The 20973-nt window shown below is 43.8% G+C and overlaps 2 protein-coding genes across 4 annotated transcripts in view; one reads left to right on the forward strand and one right to left on the reverse strand.

Moving 5' to 3' along the window:
- The window catches only part of NKAIN1 (sodium/potassium transporting ATPase interacting 1), a gene marked incomplete at its 3' end in the record, with an annotated part of 62111 nt that overhangs the window by 33996 nt on the left and 7142 nt on the right, over positions 1 to 20973 (reverse strand). The window lies entirely within an intron of this gene.
- On the forward strand, positions 8585 to 15756 carry LOC310711093 (uncharacterized protein; the record flags this gene model as incomplete). The annotated part of the gene is made up of 3 exons (XM_083512566.1): positions 8585 to 8687; positions 9489 to 10540; positions 15730 to 15756. The coding sequence occupies exons 2-3, from the start codon at positions 9506 to 9508 to the stop codon at positions 15754 to 15756; spliced, it is 1062 nt and encodes a 353-aa protein (XP_083368692.1). The 5' UTR covers positions 8585 to 8687; positions 9489 to 9505.

The following is a 20973-nucleotide window of genomic DNA, read 5'->3' on the forward strand; positions in this document are numbered from 1 at the left end:
CTAGCTACCATCCCAAACATACCAAACAGTCCATTGTATATAGCCAGGCACTACGTTACAGCCGCATCTGTTCCAATTCTACAGACAGAGACTCTCACCTAAGGGATCTACAGCAAACCTTCTCAGAACTAAAATACCCAGCAGATGAAGTTAGACAACAGATCAACAGAGCCAGACTGATACCCAGAGAGAACTTGCTGCAAGACAGACCCAAAAAAGAAAATAACAGAACACCTCTAGTCATCACATACAGCTCCCAAGTTAAAACAGTACAACGCATCATCAGAGATCTACAACCTCTCCTGGACAATGACAGTTCTCTTTCTCAAGCTCTGGGAGGAAGACCTTTCATTGCCTACAGACAGCCACCCAATCTTAAACAACTCCTAACCCACAATAATACTACAACCAGACTTAACACAGACACTGGCACCAGAGCCTGCAATAAACCCAGATGCCAACTTTGCTGCCACATACACCCGGACAACACCATTACTGGCCCCAACAACATCACACATACCATCTCGGGACTTTTTAATTGCTCATCGTCTAACATTGTGTATGCCATCAAATGCCAACAGTGTCCTTCAGCTCTCTATATTGGACAAACAGGCCAAACCTTACGCCAAAGAATAAACGGACATAAATCTGACATCAAGAATCACAGAACAGAGAAACCAGTAGGAGAACACTTCAATCTCCCAGGGCATTCTATACAAGATCTCAAAGTAGCTGTTTTACTACAAAGGAATTTCAGAAATAGACTGGAAAGAGAAGCTGCTGAATTACAACTCATTACCAAACTTAAAACCATGAAAAGACCTGGGCTTAACAAAGACATTGGATTCTTATCTCACTATACATAACTAAGCCATTTCTCACCTTCTCACCCCTTGCCTTTTCCTGTAAGACCTATTACAGTCGTTAAGAGTCGTCAACAGGCTCTCCCAGCTATCTGCCTATCTCCCATTCCCACCATCCTTCTGAGTAACACCCCTCCCCACCTTCTCACTATATAGAAGGATCTGGCAACTTCTATTTCAGTGTATCTGAAGAAGTGTGCATGCACACGAAAGCTCATACCAAGAACTAACTTAGTTGGTCTTTAAGGTGCTACTGGAAGGAATTTTTTATTTTGACTATGGCAGACCAACACGGCTACCTATCTACTACTAGACAAATGTTTTGTTTTGTTTATTTATTGCATTTATTTCCTCCCAAGGAGCTCAAGGAAGTATACATGCATCAATCACCCACCACCCAACAACCATGTGAGGTAAGTTAGACTGAGAAACACTGGCTGGCCCAAGGCTAAGCTTTGGGGCCAAGTGGAGATTTGAACCTTGGCCTCCCAGGTTTGATGCTTCACAGGGTTGCTTAGAAGATAAAATACTGGGGGTGGGGAAGAACCACGTATGCCACTTTGTGGAGGGTGAGACATAAAATGTAATAAATGTTTCTGGGTTTGTCCCTGATGGCTACAGGACTAGGAGGCAGGCAGCCCTTGCTCTTCCACTTGCTAACAAATGATATGACAATGACATTAAAAAGATAAGCTGCCCCATACACAGGAGCTTTCTTGGTTTCATGGAATATGTGGCACAGCAGGCCAGAGGTGGACAACCTTTTTCAGCTCAAGGGCAACATTCTCTTCTGAGCAACCTTCTCAGTTGGGGGTGGGGCCAGAGGCAAAAGTGGGTGGAGAAATTAAGTAATTAATTAATTAATATTAATAATAATAAGGGCAACATTCTCTTCTGAGCAACCTTCTCAGTTGGGGGTGGGGCCAGAGGCAAAAGTGGGTGGAGAAATTAAGTAATTAATTAATTAATATTAATAATAATAATTTATACCCTGCCCATCTGGCTAGGTTTCCCCAGCCACTCTGGTCGGCTTCCAGCAAAATATTAAAAAACAACAATTCATCAAATATTAAAAGCTTCCCTAAACAGGACGGCCTTCAAATGTCTTCTAAAAGTCAGATACAGTAGTTGTTTTTCTCTTTGACATCTGGTGGGAGGGCGTTCCACAGGGAGGGCACCACTACCGAGAAGGCTGTTTGCCTGGTTCCCTGTAACTTTGCTTCTCACAGTGAGAGAACCGCCAGAAGGCCCTTGGCACTGGACCTCAGTGTCCGCGCTGAATGATGGGGGTTCAGTGTACAAAATTAGCCAGGGGCCAGGCACGTTTTGTGACTTGTGCTGGTCCAAGTACAGCCACATGGAAATCTCTGGATGCCATGATGGCGACTGGGGAAAGCAAAGGATCTGAAATATTTTTCTTGAAGCTTGCATTAGTTTTATTCTGGATTGTTTTATCTGATGTTTTAATGTGCTTTGAGATTTGTTCTTTAAAATATACAGTGGTATAGAAATGGAATGAACAACAGCCACAACAAATCCAATGGGGGGGTGGAAACAGCTCCTAGACATTCCATTGTGGTGACTGCAGCCTAGGTTTAAGGTGCCATTTGGCGATTAGATTACAGTGGTACCTCGGGTTACATACGCTTCAGGTTACAGACTCTGCTAACCCAGAAATATTACCTCGGGTTAAGAACTTTGCTTCAGGATGAGAACAGAAACTGTGCTCCGGCGACGCGGCAGCAGCAGGAGGCCCCATTAGCTAAAGTGGTGCTTCAGGTTAAGAACAGTTTCAGGTTAAGAACGGACCTCCGGAACAAATTAAATACTTAACCTGAGGTACCACTATATATATCTGAGTTTCTAACACTGACCAGGTTCTATACATACTCACACGGTCCTCTCCAATCCTCCATTCAGACAAGCAAGAAGCATGGTTGGAGTTCAAGGACACATTTCAGCCAGGCAAAAATATTTGGGGTATATGGAGCAGATCCAGCAAGGGGCATGTCTTGTGTATAGAGTTCTGAGGTTTGCAAGGCCGCATTTGGCTCCCGGACCTGAGGTTCCCCACACCAGAAGTAGGCGGTCAAATGACCAGTCCGCTGAGAATGCATTACCAGTCCCACAACTGGCATGCCAACCCTATGTGAGGGATCAGATACAAGATTGCTTTGACTACAGATGGGGTGGGGCAGACAGTGAGAGCAACGAAGGCTGGAATAAATTATCATTGTTTGAAGGAAAAAGAGATCATTAATTTAAATTGCTCTGAGAAAAAGTATAGACAGTTGCAGCTGGTAAGGTAGAAATGAGATGATCCTAATGTGCATGCAGTAGAGCAGAACTTTGCAAAACAGCTATTCTTGGAAATAAAGCAGATAAATTACGGGGATGTCAGAGAGAGAGAGAGAGAGAGAGAGAGAGAGAGAGAGAGATTAAATACTATACCTAAAGTGAAAAGACTGGGATGATAATTATCTGTACAAAATGATGTAGATTATAATACAAATGTTACATGTAACCTTGTGCATCAGAAAAATCCATCTCAAGAAAAGATTGCTGATTGCTGTTTTGTTGTTTATTTATTTATTTTTAAAAAACGCTCTCTGATGTGATAAGAGTTGTTAATACAACCAAGCTGAAGATAATTCAGCTATCTTATTACTTTTGCATGCCCGAAAGGCCTTTAATCTGGTGGAACAGAACTTTTAACAGAGTTGTCATTGATACATTTGCACAGCAACGGTTCCCATTGATTTATTGCTCCCCTAAGGTGAGAGTTATGATCAACAATAACTCCCGCTATTAGCGAAGTGAGGTGCTGATATTAGCTATGCAGCCAGAATGGAGTTGCTCAGAAATGAGAGCGTGCTTAGAGGTTCCTCTTCTGCCCCCCCCCCAAAAAAAAGGAAAAGAAAAAAAGAAAGAAAGAAAGAGAGCAGCCGAATGAATACTGAGCATGCTGAATGACCACAAAGTGCTGAGCTTCCTTTGGTGTGTGGACTGGTGGGGGGGGGGACCTGGATGGGGGTATGGCATCAGCTATCACAGAAGTTATTGTGTTAATGGAACTACTGATGAGTGAATCTGTCAATATAGGCTTCCTCTTGGTTTTGCATCTCCCCCTTCTTGCTGAGACACACACACACACACACACACACAGTTGTACCTTGGAAGCAGAACAGAATCCATTCCGGAAGTCTGTTCAACTTCAAAAATGTTCAGAAACCAAGGTGTGGCTTCCGATTGGCTGCAGGAAGGTCCTGCAGCCAATCAGAAGCCGTGCCAGACATTCGGGTTCCAAAGAACGTTCGAAAAGTGGAACACTCACTTCCGGATTTGCGGTGTTCAGGAGCCGAAACACTCGACTCATAAGTCGTTTGTCAACCAAGGTACAACTGTGTGTGTGTGTGTGTGTGTGTGTGTGTGTGTATAAAAAAAATGCTTACTAGAACAAGACCTCTAAGCTGTTTACAGTAGATGGTCTAACATACTTCATGAAAAATACTTAATAAACACATAAACATAAACACACACACACACACAGTATATAAGAAACATTTTAAAACATCAAACAAAACCAGTAACCTCATAACACTGATACTTGCTAAAATCACATATAAAAGTTAACACACCTAGGTAGGATGCCAGCCCAATATTGATGGGCAAGTTGTTTCAAAGTGTTGGTGGTGCCACTCTAAAGGATCAACTTGTGTAGATCTAAGCAGTCTGACTGGAACATTTGCACATCACTTTTAAAAAAGGAAGTCCTCGTGAAATATAATTAATGTTTAAGTCTGAACTTCTCCCACTAAGCAGGTTTGTATTCCTTTGTATGAACACTTTATCCTACTATATACATTTGGGAACACATTACTTGGCTGGAGAACTGTACTGTAAACTTCAGAGAAGTGTGACTTTTAAAGGACAGCTAATGGATAGTCCTTAAAGTCCTCATGAAAATTCTTCAGAATTTTAGCTCAAATTTCTTCGAATATACACATTTTTTGCATACAATTTTGCAAAAGATGCTCACTTTTTGCAAAGCAAGTTCTCCAAAGTTAACACATTTCTGCATATTACCTTCACTAATATATGCATTTATATGCAAACTTTATAACTTAGCATATCCATTTTTTTACACATTATTCGGCTGGAGAACGGTGTCGCAAAATTCAAGTAAGTGCAAATGTTCGGTTCATTTGCTAGGTTGCCTCTAATTAAGAACTGAAGCAAATTTCTCTCCCATCCCTGGATGTGTGGCCTATGCTTTTTTAATAAAGAAATGTGATCAAGTAAATTAAGATATTGGAAAATGAATCTACACTATAAAATGAACGCTCAACTGAGTTGAGCAGATTTTGGGTTATCAGAAAGATGCAATCTAACCAGAATTTCTACATGGCTCCAGTAAGGCTTTCTTATAGAGAAACACGAGATAAAAATAAGCAAAAAGTTTTCGTGTTCTAGAAATCAAGCATTTTTATTGTAACTGAATGCGTTCGGGTATTACAAGGGATGTTACTAAATTTGAAAGATCAACGGTTCAATCTTTTCTTAGTGAAAGAAAGCCTATTGGTGTTGTTAAAGTAACAGCAATATTAAGGGGTGTGGCTTGCTAGCTAACCATGCAGGAGAATCTGCAGGAATTACTGGGGTTGCTGCAGGACAGCAATCGCAGGAGGACACCAAATATTTTTATTTACTCATTTACTCGTTTAATTTATATCTGCCCACCTTCCTCTCAGAGGAGCGCAGGGTACGCCCTTTAATCAAAGCTTATTCCAGACCAGGTAATTTGATCTGTACTGAGTGAGGTTGCACTGTTTGTAGTTTGGAAGTATAACAACAACAACAACAACAACAACAACAACAACAACAACAACAACAACAACAACTTATACCCTGCCCATCTGGCTGTGTTTCCCCAGCCACTCTGAGCAGCTCCCAACAGAAAATTAAAAGCACAATAAAACATCAAACATTAAAAACTTCCCTAAGCAGGGCTGCCTTCAGATGTCTTCGAAAAGTCAGAGTTGTTTATTTCCTTGACATCTGATGGGAGGGCGTTCCACAGGGCGGGCGCCAATACCGAGAAGGCCCTTGGACACTTGTGGCTTCCCCCAAAATTCCTGGGGAGTATAGTTTGCCAAAGGTGTTGAAAGGTGTTTGGAGATTCCCAAAGTGGTTTAACAAGAAATCCCACTTCTCAGGGAACTCTGGGAACTAACATTCCTGCAGAAGTCAAAGATCTAACCTCCCCGCTGCAGCTCTTCTTTGACCCCCCCCCCAACAAGGCACTTGCAAATCAGCTGTTGTGCAAAACCATGGTTTTTCTATGTCCCAATCAGCAGAGAATGCATGCAGTACATGCAGCATGCAGTGCAAAAAGAATGTCAGCCCCACGATTCCCAGCAAGGGATCCTTGTGGATTTTCATGGCATACCCTTCCCAAAGACTCCATCGAGAAACAGGCTACTACATCCTTCTTCATGGGCGGTTCACAAAAATGGTGCCCTCCCTGCAGAACACCCTCCCTTTGGATGTCAAGGAGATAAAGAGCTATACAACTTTTAGAAGACATTTGAAGGCAGCCCTGTTTTGGGAAGTTTTCAATGTTTGAAGTTTTATTTTGTTTTTATATATGCTGTAAGCTGCCCAAGGTGGCTGGGAAAACCCAACCAGATGGGCAGGATATAAATAATAATAATAATAATATATATATATATATATATATATATATATGCCGGTTTTGGTGTCCTCGGGTGTCTTCCCGTGTAAAAGTTGGGGTGTCTAGGCGACGTTTCGACGAGGTCTCACTCGTCATCTTCAGGCTGGTGCTTTCGGCTTCTTGTTACTGGAACAGAGCGGGATCTCAGTGTTTGAGTTCCTATAAATACTGTAGAGGGGTGTGGTGTATTGCCTCAAAAGTTCTGGGCAGAGGGGAAGTTCCCAGGCTAGTGTTCTTTTCTTCTTTTGTTCCTTAATTACTTGAGGGATATCTTGAGTGATTTCTTGAGTGATATTCTGAGTACCACTTAGGTGGGTCATTAGGTGTGGATTAGTTGCTAAAGCCTTCGTGTCTTGACCTCTTGAATTTGTGAAGAGTTTTTCTGGGAAGATGGCTGTACTGCACTTAGTTGTGCTTTGGCTTGGCTTCGTGTATAGGGGCGAGCTGTGGTTTTGTGCCCTGTGCCAGCCAGATCTGTGTAGGGATTGCAGGGGGGTGCAGCATCCGGAGGTGCCACTATGGTTTGGTTACTGGATGGTGTCTGTAATTTATCTGTGGAGAGGGTCTGGGTTTGGGTCTGGTGTGGTTGATTGGTGGTGGCGTTCTGTGTGCCTCTGGATCTGGTGTCGGTTTTTGTGGGGAGGGCTAATTTCCAGATGTCTGGCAGGCGGGACGTGTCGTCACGCTTGTTCATGTTGTGAGGGTGTTTCTCTATCTCGATGGCTTCCATGATTATTCTCTTGTGGTGATGTTCCATGTTAAAGAGCAATTTGGAATCTGCAAAATTAATTTCGTGTCCTGTTTCTTTCATGTGTTGGAAAAGAGAGGAAGATTTTTCTTCTTTTTTGACGGCATTCTTGTGTTCTGCGATACGTGCATTTATTCGTCTGTTTGTTTGTCCAATGTACGTGGCTGGGCAGACTTTGCAGGGTATTTCATAGACCCCTTGGTTTTCCAACTGGATTTTATCTTTGGGGTTTCTGAGGATATTGGCTATTTTTTGGTTGGTGCAAAAGGCTGTTTTGATATTGTGTTTATGGAGGATTTTGCTAATTTTATCTGTAGTGCCCTTGATATAAGGAAGGAGGGCCATGCCATTGTTTTCTTCCGTGTCTTGGTTTTTGGGGGGTGTTTCTTTTTGGATTAGCTTCTTAACCCTGTTTTGCTGGTATCCATTGGCGATTAACACATTTGAGAGATTCTGTAACTCAGTTGTCAAGTGGTCTTTGTCAGCCAGGCGTTTGGTTCTGGAGATGAGGGTCTTGGCTACGGAGTTTATTTGTGCAGGGTGGTGGTGTGATTGAGCATGTAAGTAGCGGTTGGTGTGTGTTTTTTTCCGGTAGATAGTGTGTCCTAGGGAGCCATCAGGTTTTTTGTAGATTAGGACGTCAAGGAAGGGAAGCTGGTTGTTGGCTTCTATTTCCATAGTGAATTGTATTTTGGGGTGTAGGCTGTTGAGATGTGTGAGGAAGCTATCTAGTTTTTCTTTCCCGTGTGGCCAAATTACAAAGGTGTCGTCAACATATCTGAGCCAAAGTTTGGGTTTGTGTTCTGACTTGTCTAAAGCATTGGTTTCAAAGTGTTCCATGTACAGATTTGCGATGACCGGTGAGAGGGGTGATCCCATAGGTGCTCCTTCTATCTGTTTGTATCTTTGTCCATTGTGGATGAAGTACGTGTTGGTTAGGCAGTGGTTGGTCAGGTCCAGGATGTATTCGGGGGGATTGTATTTGTTTTGAATGGCTGTCAAGGCTTCATTAATGGGCACTTGTGTGAAGAGAGATACAACATCGAAGCTCACAAGTAGGTCATCGGGATGTAGGTTTTGCTTCTTTATTGTTTCTATGAACTGGAAGGAGTTTGTAACGTGTGAAGAGATGGATTCTGCATAGGGCTGAAGTTGCTTAGCGAGAAATTTAGCGAGATTTTGTAGAGGTGAGCCTATGGAGCTGACTATTGGTCTGAGTGGTGTTCCTTCTTTGTGTATCTTGGGGAGGCCGTAGAGTTTGGGGCATCTGGATGATTTTTCTCTGGGGATGATTCTTAGCTGGATTTCTTCACTGATAGGAGAGGCTTTTATTTTGGATTTGGTGGTTTTTTCCAGATAGGTGGTGGGATCTGTTTTTATAGGTTGGTAGGTAGGGTCTTGGAGTAGATTTGATAGTTTTGCTTGGTAGTCCGATGTGTTCATCACAACAGTGGCATTACCTTTGTCTGCTGGGAGAATGATTATGTTGTTGTCTTTCCTCAGGTTGGTGAGTGCTTTCTGTTCTTCTTTGTGTAAATTGCTTCTGGGTGGTTTGCTGGAGCAGAGGATGTTGGTGACTTCAAGTCTGATTTTATTGGCTTCATCTGGGTTGATTTTGGTTAGGCTAGCTTCGACTCCGCATATGATGTTTTCCGTGGGGATGCGTCTCGGGGTAACTGCAAAGTTGAAACCTTTGGAGAGTACTTTGGTTTCAGTTGAGGTGAGGATCCTGTCTGATATGTTATGTACTGTTTGTTTCATGGGTTGTTGTGGAGGGTGGCTGGGCTTCTGGCGTCTCTCTAGTTTGTGGAGTTTGTTGGTGTGTGTGTCTGTCTTATGTGAGGTCTCAGTTTCAGCTCTCCAGACGGCTAGTTGTTTGCATTTGTCCCAGAGTGCAGGGTGGATTTTGTTACAGAGTTTGAGACGCATCCCCCGAGACGCATCCCCACGGAAAACATCATATGCGGAGTCGAAGCTAGCCTAACCAAAATCAACCCAGATGAAGCCAATAAAATCAGACTTGAAGTCACCAACATCCTCTGCTCCAGCAAACCACCCAGAAGCAATTTACACAAAGAAGAACAGAAAGCACTCACCAACCTGAGGAAAGACAACAACATAATCATTCTCCCAGCAGACAAAGGTAATGCCACTGTTGTGATGAACACATCGGACTACCAAGCAAAACTATCAAATCTACTCCAAGACCCTACCTACCAACCTATAAAAACAGATCCCACCACCTATCTGGAAAAAACCACCAAATCCAAAATAAAAGCCTCTCCTATCAGTGAAGAAATCCAGCTAAGAATCATCCCCAGAGAAAAATCATCCAGATGCCCCAAACTCTACGGCCTCCCCAAGATACACAAAGAAGGAACACCACTCAGACCAATAGTCAGCTCCATAGGCTCACCTCTACAAAATCTCGCTAAATTTCTCGCTAAGCAACTTCAGCCCTATGCAGAATCCATCTCTTCACACGTTACAAACTCCTTCCAGTTCATAGAAACAATAAAGAAGCAAAACCTACATCCCGATGACCTACTTGTGAGCTTCGATGTTGTATCTCTCTTCACACAAGTGCCCATTAATGAAGCCTTGACAGCCATTCAAAACAAATACAATCCCCCCGAATACATCCTGGACCTGACCAACCACTGCCTAACCAACACGTACTTCATCCACAATGGACAAAGATACAAACAGATAGAAGGAGCACCTATGGGATCACCCCTCTCACCGGTCATCGCAAATCTGTACATGGAACACTTTGAAACCAATGCTTTAGACAAGTCAGAACACAAACCCAAACTTTGGCTCAGATATGTTGACGACACCTTTGTAATTTGGCCACACGGGAAAGAAAAACTAGATAGCTTCCTCACACATCTCAACAGCCTACACCCCAAAATACAATTCACTATGGAAATAGAAGCCAACAACCAGCTTCCCTTCCTTGACGTCCTAATCTACAAAAAACCTGATGGCTCCCTAGGACACACTATCTACCGGAAAAAAACACACACCAACCGCTACTTACATGCTCAATCACACCACCACCCTGCACAAATAAACTCCGTAGCCAAGACCCTCATCTCCAGAACCAAACGCCTGGCTGACAAAGACCACTTGACAACTGAGTTACAGAATCTCTCAAATGTGTTAATCGCCAATGGATACCAGCAAAACAGGGTTAAGAAGCTAATCCAAAAAGAAACACCCCCCAAAAACCAAGACACGGAAGAAAACAATGGCATGGCCCTCCTTCCTTATATCAAGGGCACTACAGATAAAATTAGCAAAATCCTCCATAAACACAATATCAAAACAGCCTTTTGCACCAACCAAAAAATAGCCAATATCCTCAGAAACCCCAAAGATAAAATCCAGTTGGAAAACCAAGGGGTCTATGAAATACCCTGCAAAGTCTGCCCAGCCACGTACATTGGACAAACAAACAGACGAATAAATGCACGTATCGCAGAACACAAGAATGCCGTCAAAAAAGAAGAAAAATCTTCCTCTCTTTTCCAACACATGAAAGAAACAGGACACGAAATTAATTTTGCAGATTCCAAATTGCTCTTTAACATGGAACATCACCACAAGAGAATAATCATGGAAGCCATCGAGATAGAGAAACACCCTCACAACATGAACAAGCGTGACGACACGTCCCGCCTGCCAGACATCTGGAAATTAGCCCTCCCCACAAAAACCGACACCAGATCCAGAGGCACACAGAACGCCACCACCAATCAACCACACCAGACCCAAACCCAGACCCTCTCCACAGATAAATTACAGACACCATCCAGTAACCAAACCATAGTGGCACCTCCGGATGCTGCACCCCCCTGCAATCCCTACACAGATCTGGCTGGCACAGGGCACAAAACCACAGCTCGCCCCTATACACGAAGCCAAGCCAAAGCACAACTAAGTGCAGTACAGCCATCTTCCCAGAAAAACTCTTCACAAATTCAAGAGGTCAAGACACGAAGGCTTTAGCAACTAATCCACACCTAATGACCCACCTAAGTGGTACTCAGAATATCACTCAAGAAATCACTCAAGATATCCCTCAAGTAATTAAGGAACAAAAGAAGAAAAGAACACTAGCCTGGGAACTTCCCCTCTGCCCAGAACTTTTGAGGCAATACACCACACCCCTCTACAGTATTTATAGGAACTCAAACACTGAGATCCCGCTCTGTTCCAGTAACAAGAAGCCGAAAGCACCAGCCTGAAGATGACGAGTGAGACCTCGTCGAAACGTCGCCTAGACACCCCAACTTTTACACGGGAAGACACCCGAGGACACCAAAACCTGCATTCCTGTACCCGTGAAAATCTACGAAAACATATATATATATATATATATATATATATATATATATATATATATATATATTATTTGTATCCTGCCCTCCCTTGCCAAAGCCAGGCTCAGAGCAGCTAACAATTAAAAATAGCACAGTGTACATAAAATCACACAGTCAATTAATTAAAATACATTCTAAAATCAATTCAGAATCAAATTAATGGCAACCATTGGGTTAGAGTTCTATGAGGATTACAGAAGGAGGGGGTCACTGTGCCTTGGCCAAAGGCCTGGCAGAACAGCTCCGTCTTGCAGGCCCTGCAGAAAGATGTCAAATCCTGCAGGGCACTAGTCTCTTGTGACAGAGTGTTGGGCCACAGCCCAAAAAGCCTTGGCTCTGGACGAGGCCAGCCTAACCTCTCTGTGGCCCGGGACTTCCAAGGTGTTTTTGTTTGAAGACCGTAAGGTCCTCCGTGGGACATACAGTGGTACCTTGGGTTAAGAACTTAATTCGTTCCGGAGGTCCGTTCTTAACCTGAAATGTTCTTAATCTGAGGTACCACTTTAGCTAATGGGGCCTCCTGCTGCTGCCGCGCAGCTGCTGCACAATTTCTGTTCTCATCCTGAAGCAAAGTTACTAACCCAAGGTACTATTTCTGGGTTAGCAGAGTCTGTAACCTAAAATGTCTGTAACCTGAAGGGTCCATAACCCAAGGTACCACTGTACCAGGAAAGGCGGTCCTGTAGGTACAAGGGAACAATAAAATCATCATCCTCACACAACGAATGCTTCCTGAGATAGCCACCAGAAAAATGTCTAAACAAAATTTCGAACCCGATCAGTTTGACTGGTATTGCACAATGTTATGAAAACAAGGCATTTTCATAAATGATCTCTGTGGAAAAAAATATAGTTGTGGGAAATTCCCCAATCATCACCAGAAAGCAAGTGCAACAGGAAGACTCTCTTTGAAAGCTGCAAAACGAAATCCTGAAGACTATTCAAATCAAGAGAAATAGCATCCGGTCACTAGCCAGCCTCATTTCTGCGAGGCCCACAGGGAGCCCTTTTTCTTCTTCATTTGAGCATCTGGAGACAACACAGTAAATCTTTGGGTTGACAGCTCTGGCAAACTCTCAGCCCATATTCAGTGCAAGGAACGGAGAGACAATGAAGCAAGATAGCCAATTGCTCAAACAGGGCTCTCTGACTAAATCAACCAGCACGGCCACAGGAACAGGCATTATTAGCAACAGATTGCAAAGGAAGGACAGCAGGAGTGCCAAACACTGATCCAAATCAGCCATCCCACTTCTCATACCAAGATGCCGAGAGATCCAGCAAGCATCCATAACCAGCAGTTAAAAGCACCTTTGTTAACCAAGGCATATACTGAAACTTAATTTCTTTTTATGTTAGGCCTTTTAAGGTTTCAAGCACGCTGCTTTATTGTGTTTTAAAATGATTTTTAAAGTAGTTGATCTTTTGTAGTACACTGCCTTAATTCATGTGTGAAAGGGAGTATATACTTTTTTAAAAAATAAGACAAAGACACTTTAAATTTATTGATTATTATTTATTGATCAAATTTGTATACCGCCCATCACCCAAATATCACAGGGCAGTTCACAACGTAAAAATACAAAATGAGAACAAAACATAGGTAAAGGTAAAGGGACCCCTGACCATTAGGTCCAGTCGTGGCCGACTCTGAGGTTGTGGCATTCATCTCGCTTTATTGGCCACAGCTTCCGGGTCATGTGGCCAGCATGACTAAGCCGCTTCTGGCGAACCAGAGCAGCGCACAGAAACGCTGTTTACCTTCCCGCCAGAGCGGTACCTATTTATCTACTTGCACTTGGACGTGCTTTTGAACAGCTAGGTTGGCAGGAGCAGGGACTGAGCAACGGGAGCTCACCCCGTTGCAGGGATTCGAACCGCCGACCTTCTGATTGGCAAGTCCTAGACTGTGGTTTAACCCACAGCACCACCCGCGTCCCTGAACAAAACATATACCACCCTATATCCGGAGGTCTCAGGGCGTTTCACAGGGTTAATTTGGCACAGACTGCTTCACACCCACTTTGAGTCAGAGAACTGAGTAAGAACCTCGCTTAGAAAAATCTAAGGCCCACATATGGGGGAAGGGTGGCAGTTTAGTGGTAGAGCATCTACTTTGTAGGCAAAAAGGGAGATCTGGGATAGCTCACTCGGTAGAGCACGAGACTCTTAATCCCAGGGTCATGGGTTCGAGTTCCACATTGGGCAAAAGGTTCCTGCATTGCAAGGGGTTGGACTAGATGACCCTTGGGGTGCCTTCCAATTCTATGACCTCAGGTTCGATCCCTGGCATCACCAAGTAGAGTTGGGAGAGAATCCAGTCTGCAATTCTGGACAGGCACTGCCAGTTAGTTTAGAAAATATTGAACTAGGTGGATCAATGGTCAGTATAAGATAGCTTCCTAAGTTGAGGCTTGATGTCGTTCCCTGTTGATTTGCACAGGGAAATGAGAAACTGGCTACAACTTTATTATTCTTATTCTTATTCTTATTGCTTAAATGGAACCAATGGAGGGAAAATTGAAAAAACATTAGAATCTTAGAATATCTAACTGTGAAGATACATAAAATGAAAGGGTTTCAGGTCAGTGAGAAGGAGGAGGATTGGTTTGAGAAGATATTGAATTATTTGGGCAGGTTTGAACAATTTGGAGCAATTAAAATGTTAAAAGTTAAATAAACCTTGTGGAGGGAGGAGTGTTAAGAATTGTACATATGAATATGTTATTATTGATTATGTATACCCAATGTATCAGCCGCCTGGGGGGTTTCACTGTGTTTTGGTTGTTGGTTAAATAAATAAATAAATAAATAAATAAATAAATAGCTTAACAGAATTAGATTCAATTTCCCCGCAATTTCTGTCACCTTCCGAGGGGATAGAAACCCACCAAATTTCAGACAGATAAGGATAGCAACTTTCCTTGCACTTTCCTGTACAAGGAAAGTCTTTAGGTAGAAAGATTTGCTCCCCTCCTAGTGTTTTGGAAGAATAAGCATGAAAATCGCATACATCACACAGACATCCCCAGGTAAACAACTTGCAACATTTCGGATACACAGGTGCAGAGCTCAGGGAACTGTGATGTACAAAAAGCAGCCTGCATATTTCTTTTTGTTTTCTGCTCAGTTGACAGCAACAGATCTGTTCCTCCAACATCCCTCCAAACACAGAGCACTGTGATCAGAAGTGAAAAGAGCACCCCCCCCACCCCTCTGTCAAAGTTATTCCCTGGTTGGAAGCTAGAGCTGTCAGTCAAAACCAACACTTCCCTGGAGGAAAAGACATCGATTTTCGCAGGCGCACTACTGTCACTCAGAATTGGGGCGTTTCCAGGCAGCCACTATTTTCAGGCAGGATTCAGGCACATACCTGTACAAGCATATTCAATTTGAACAATTATAGTTGACCAGGAAGTCTCATGCAACAAACCTACTTCTCCAAAAGATTGTTTGCAGGTGGGGTCTCCTAGAGAGGAGGGGACTTAAGACGGCTGTAGCTAGGTGAGGACTTTCAGTCTCGGCAACTGATTCATGGGGTAAGAAGTACCACAGATGAGCTGCTGTGCTCATTACGCCTGACACACTGCCAAGTCGGTGAAGATTGTATCTTTGCTAACAAAGAGTTAACTCAAACTTAGAACGGTGTGATTTACTGCTGACAGAAAGTGATGAGAGAATGCAGTGGAAAGGATAAGAAAGCACTTGCAATGATGCAACATTGTTTAACTTCTCTGCAAATGAATAGAAATGGCTGGTCATTAAACAGCCAATGTTGACTAATCTCCCTCCAAATAAATCAGAAGGAATTCTCAATAGACAGGTGTCAGGCGGCAGAAGAACCAACCCCCACGGCAGGTTGCCAGGAACGGATAAGACAAGGAAAAGTCCTTACCACCTGCTTTTTATTCAATATTTACAGAGAGAGGATTGGGAATGCAGCCTCTTAGAATAATGGTGTTGTCTCTCCCACTTCCTCATGCGTCATTGCTACAGGTGCTGAAAAGTGCCCTCTGCCTTTGAGCTCTTTGCTCTCTTACTTTCAATGCTCGCCGGGTTCTGGGAGAGAGGGGAGGTCTGGAATGCTTTCTAGAAACACTGTGTCCATCAGCTGTCACCCCCTGGTGCTTCCATTTCTTCCTCCTCTTCTCCCATAATTTCCCAGCTTTTCTCCTCATCTGCCTCTGAGCTGTGATCTGCCTCAAACCCCTGTTGTAATTCTAAACCGTCGTCTTCTTCTCTGGAAGGGTCAGTCTGGGGAGGCGGCCTCCACCATTCCTCCTCTGCCCTGTCCCTGACAACAGGTTGCATGGAAGCACCTTTGTCCACAAAGCTCGGGCAACTTTGGAGGACGTCCGTGCTGCTTCAGAGTATTCCAAAGCAGCACACTTCAAGTTTGGGATTTATCCAAACACTTTCCCTTCTCTCTGTGGGTTTCATTGTCATGTACAACTAACAGCTTTAGACATTTGTACCCCACATGGGAAATACAGGTGTTCCCGAGGAATCCTCTTATAGCAGCGATGTCCAGCAGATCGATCGTGATTGACAGGTTGATCCCTGAATGACTGCGGTCAATCATGGTCGATTGCGGGGTCCCTTATGATCGCTGGCTCCACCCCCCGCTGCCGTTGGAATGTATTGCTGCTCCTGCTTGTTATTAGTGGTGTAATTTTACAGCGATTTTAGCGCTCCCCCTCCTCGCAAAAAGCAGAGTAACTCTAGCCTTCCCTCAAAAAAGCTCAACCACTGTGGGGTCCCCTAAAGAAAGCTCAACAACTTTGGCCTACCCTAAAAGAAGCTCAACAACTTTGGTCTCCCCACCCCCCGCCAATGACAATGGGTAGAGGTCCCAGGCCCTAAGGAAGTTAGATTAGCCTCAACCAGAGCCAGGGCCTTTTCAACACTGGCTCCGGCCTGGTGGAACGCTCTGCCTCATGAGACCAGGGCCCTGCGGGATCTGATTTCTTTCCACAGGGCCTGTAAGACAGAGTTGTTCCGCCTAGCCTTTGGCTTAGAATCAATTTTATTCCCTCCCCCTCTTTCTTTTTTCCTTTCTCCTCCTGTGAAGAGGCTGCATCTTAATGTTTTAATGTTATATTTTAATCTTGTTTTTTAAGTTGTATTTTAATCAACTTGTTTTTATTATTGGTTGTTAGCCGCCCTGAGCCCGGTCTTGGCTGGGGAGGGCGGGGTATAAATAAAATTTATTCTTCTTATTATTATTAGACCACTGCCAGTTGTTTTATACTGGGAGTAGATCACAGTCTCCAGGGAGTTGGATGTGCCTGTTTTATAGGATCTAAAACACCCACCCTAAACAGCAACTTCTTAAATATCTACTAGCCATAATGGTTTTGCTCTTTTAAGTGGAGATGCCAGGCATGCAAGGAATGCTTCAAACACAGCACAAAACTAAACCGTCGAAATCGCTTCCATATGAGGCAGCGATGGCCACCAACTTGGACGGTTTACAAAGAGGACAAATTCACGGAGGATATAAATGGATACTAACCTTGATGACCAAAGGCTTATGAAGACCCCTTCCTATGGAATCACAAGTGGGGAGAGTGCTGTGGTGCTCAGGTCTTGGTTTGCGGGCTTCCCACACAGACAGCTACCGGAAGAACAGGATGCTGGACTTGGCGAACCATAGGCCCAATTCAGGGAGGCTCTTCTGACCTTCTTAGGACACCGCAGTTGCCACCACAGACCCCACAGCCAACCTTCTCCCTCCCACAGCTGCAGCTTCCCCCCTACTCAAAGAAATATCGCGGCCTTCCATCCCGAGTGCCGTTTGTCAGCTCCAAACATGATTTCCATGGCAACCATGCAAATGTGGAAGCATTCCATAATCATTAGGGAGAGGGGCTGAGCAGTATAAACAGTGACTGCAGTAGATTACATGCCTATTATGAACAGTCGCGGCTCCTGAGCACTGGTAATTATACCTAATTGTGCATTTAATTGTGTAATTGAAAACTCACATATAGAAGAATCGAGGCTCCCTTCTCTCTCTGCCCCAATCCCCAATCTATGGAGAAAGGCAACTTGATCCAATCTCTTGGCCTACCGCCCTGTTGTCCTGCAGCGGCTGCCACAAATTGATACAGATATTGCAAGAGGTTGTCTTCTGCCTGCCTAGCTATTCAGTAATCGCTATAAATAAGGATGGAGTTTCCAGGCCAGGAGCACTGAGATCATCGAGGTCCTTGACCAGGTCATTGAGATCAATGGACAGACTCTATTCAGAATATGACAAAGTTCCCTGGAGGAAACTAGCCACCTTGGCTGTGCTTTGACTCCACAGCTGGAGGAGATGATGCTTCTGATTTCTAGTTGCTGGAAGCCACAGGAAGAGAGAGGGCTCTTGTGTTTGGATCCTGCTTGCAGGTTTCCCACAGGCATCTGGTTGGCCAATGTGAGAACAGGATGCCCTTGGCCTGATCCAGCAAGCTCTTCTTAAGTTCTTAGGGGGAAAAAAGTTATTGGAAAGAATAAGCCATGTCAGAATGAAAATTTTCCTCTTGGATAGTACAGGTGACACATTTTGAAAAGGTCACCTTGGCTGCGCCAAGTAACAAACAGCAACATTATTATTGCCATTGTCACTAATATCTCTGGGTACCACGTCTACCCAGCACTGGGGAACCTCTGGTCTCCAGGCCTAAGCCGAGACCACCCCCATCGTTCTGCCCGGACACTGAGGTCCAGCTCTGAGGGCCTTCTGGCGGTTCCCTCCTTGCGAGAAGCAAAGTTACATACAACCAGACAGAGGGCCTTCTCAGTAGTGGAGCCTGCCCTGTGGAACACTCTCTCATCAGATGTCAAAGAAATAAACAACTACCTGATTTTTAGACAACATCTGAAGGCAGCACTGTTTAGGGAGGTTTTTAGTGTTTGATGTTTTATTGTCTTTTTAATATTCTGTTGGGAGCCGCCCAGAGTGGCTGGGGAAACCCAGCCAGAAATATTATGATTATGATTATTATTGGTCAAATCATGCCTACCTGCCCTACACCTGGCTAATAAAGACATAGCTTCCCCTGCCAAAAGTAGGATTTGCATGCACCATCTTTGCAAGCGCCACCATGATCATGGGCATGTTGCAAGAGCCGGCAACCAGGTGACTGGCACTGCTTGCAAAGCCCTATACCTGTGCCTGCATGGTTTGAAATCAAATCCCGGGGGCAAAGAAAAACAATGCTTCACCCAAAATCATGGTGATTGACTGAACCAATCAGCTGATTGGTTCAGCTGATTGACAAAATGGGCTGCAGTGACTGGGGGACCAAAAACATCTAGCCCATTGGCTAGAAATATAAAATGTGAATAATGTAAAGTGGGGTATTTGTTGTTGAGTTGTCATGTCTTAAAATTTTTACAAGTATTTTTAAAAAGCCATTTCCAAGTGGAGCATTGGTTTGGTATAGAACTTAAACCACACTCAGTGGAGTAGCATAAGAGAACGGGGCTATCATTTCTGGAAGATGGGATGAGATGTAGGTGGGTTGCACTTATGTTCCAGGTTCTGCACTATCCCTTCTTTCTCAGTGAATAGACCTGCTGTAAGTTTGGTGAGATGATGCTTGGGGAATGTTTACAATTTTATTCAGATTTTGGACACACTGCAAATGATTAACACACCAGATTTAGCACGCCCGATGAGCTGTGCACATAAAAACATTTGCTTCCCAGGGATAGCCAACTGCAGAAAGTTAATTACAACTTGGACTTTAGATCTGACTGGTGTTACATCCAATTTCAATTGCTCAGTTTCATTTGTACAGCATCGATCCATTATGCTAGCAGTTTAATTTTATGAGACAATGCATTTCTAAAAATGGCAGATTTGCTGCGAAAAAATATAGAGCAGGGGAGATGTGTCTACGCCACATTATGGTTCAGAAGCATGCACAACAGACTGTAATTTCAAGACGCAAATGACAACAGATTTAAAAGGAACACAGAAGGGGTGTTCCATAGGAGCTGTAGTGAAAATTTATCCCATTTTTCCTCCAAGGAGTTAAGGGCACCATCAAGTGTGAATTGTTCCCCACCAACCACCATCATGCTCTCACTGACACTGTTCATGACTGAGATTCACGCAGAAAGCTTCATAGACAAATGGGAACTGAACCCATGTCTCCCCAGTCCAACTTACTAACCATGACCATAGTGGCACTCCTTAAAGGGGGGATTTAACATCCTGCACTTCATCTGACACGTAGGGAGTTCAATCCTGCTTTGTGCATTATTCCCCCTCCCCCAATGCTGATGGGCCAACTTTGACAGGTGGGTGGAACCAACCACCTGCCAATCACCTGGTGCAATATGACATCAGATTGCGGACAGGTGGGTGATCCCCAGAGCAAGAAGAACTTCCCATCAGTGTTCAAAATTAGCATTTTGCACTTGGCTGTCGACCACTTGCAACCAAGTGAAGATGTGTGGGCACCTGACATCACTACAGTGGTACCTCGGGTTAAGTACTTAATTTGTTCCGGAGGTCCGTTCTTAACCTGAAACTGTTCTTAACCTGAAGCACCACTTTAGCTAATGGGGCCTCCTGTTGCTGCCATGCTGCCGGAGCACGATTTCTGTTCTCATCCTGAAGCAAAGTTCTTAACCCGAGGTACTATTTCTGGGTTAGGGGAGTCTGTAACCTGAAGCGTCTGTAACCCGAGGAACCACTGTATCTTGGGATCATTGGATCTTGACTGCTTTCACACACATTAATACCACATCCTGTAGAATTCTATCAGTTATATTTTATCAGTGCAATTGGAATGAATTTCTGGAACCAAATTGCTTTTTCTGTGTGCAGCCTCAGCAGGAACAGTCACCATTAAGGCAAAGAGGTTGGAATATGCCAATATATATGTGATTAAGTGGCTTTTCTTCTTTAAGTTCTCAAAGCTCAAGGTTGTCATCTAGCCAGATGTTTAACTGAGAATCAATCACATACGGCTCGTTTGAAAAACAAGACTTGCCCCAAAATGGCAACTAGACATTCCATTTTGGTGACTGCAACCTTGGTTTAAGGAGCCATTGGGCGCCTACCTTATATTTCTGAGTTTCTAACACAACTTCCCATGTGACTAGGATAATATTCCAAGGGTCCAAAAAATGGAGCATTTATTCAGCAAAGAGCATACAAATCATTCTGCACCACCTATTTGAGGTGCACTAACGTTTAAATCACGCAACCCACCCTCACCCCCTGCAAAAATACACACA

The sequence above is a fragment of the Podarcis liolepis genome, assembly GCF_965112155.1.
Source record: "Podarcis liolepis genome assembly, chromosome: 7".
In the NCBI taxonomy this organism is placed as follows: domain Eukaryota; kingdom Metazoa; phylum Chordata; class Lepidosauria; order Squamata; family Lacertidae; genus Podarcis; species Podarcis liolepis.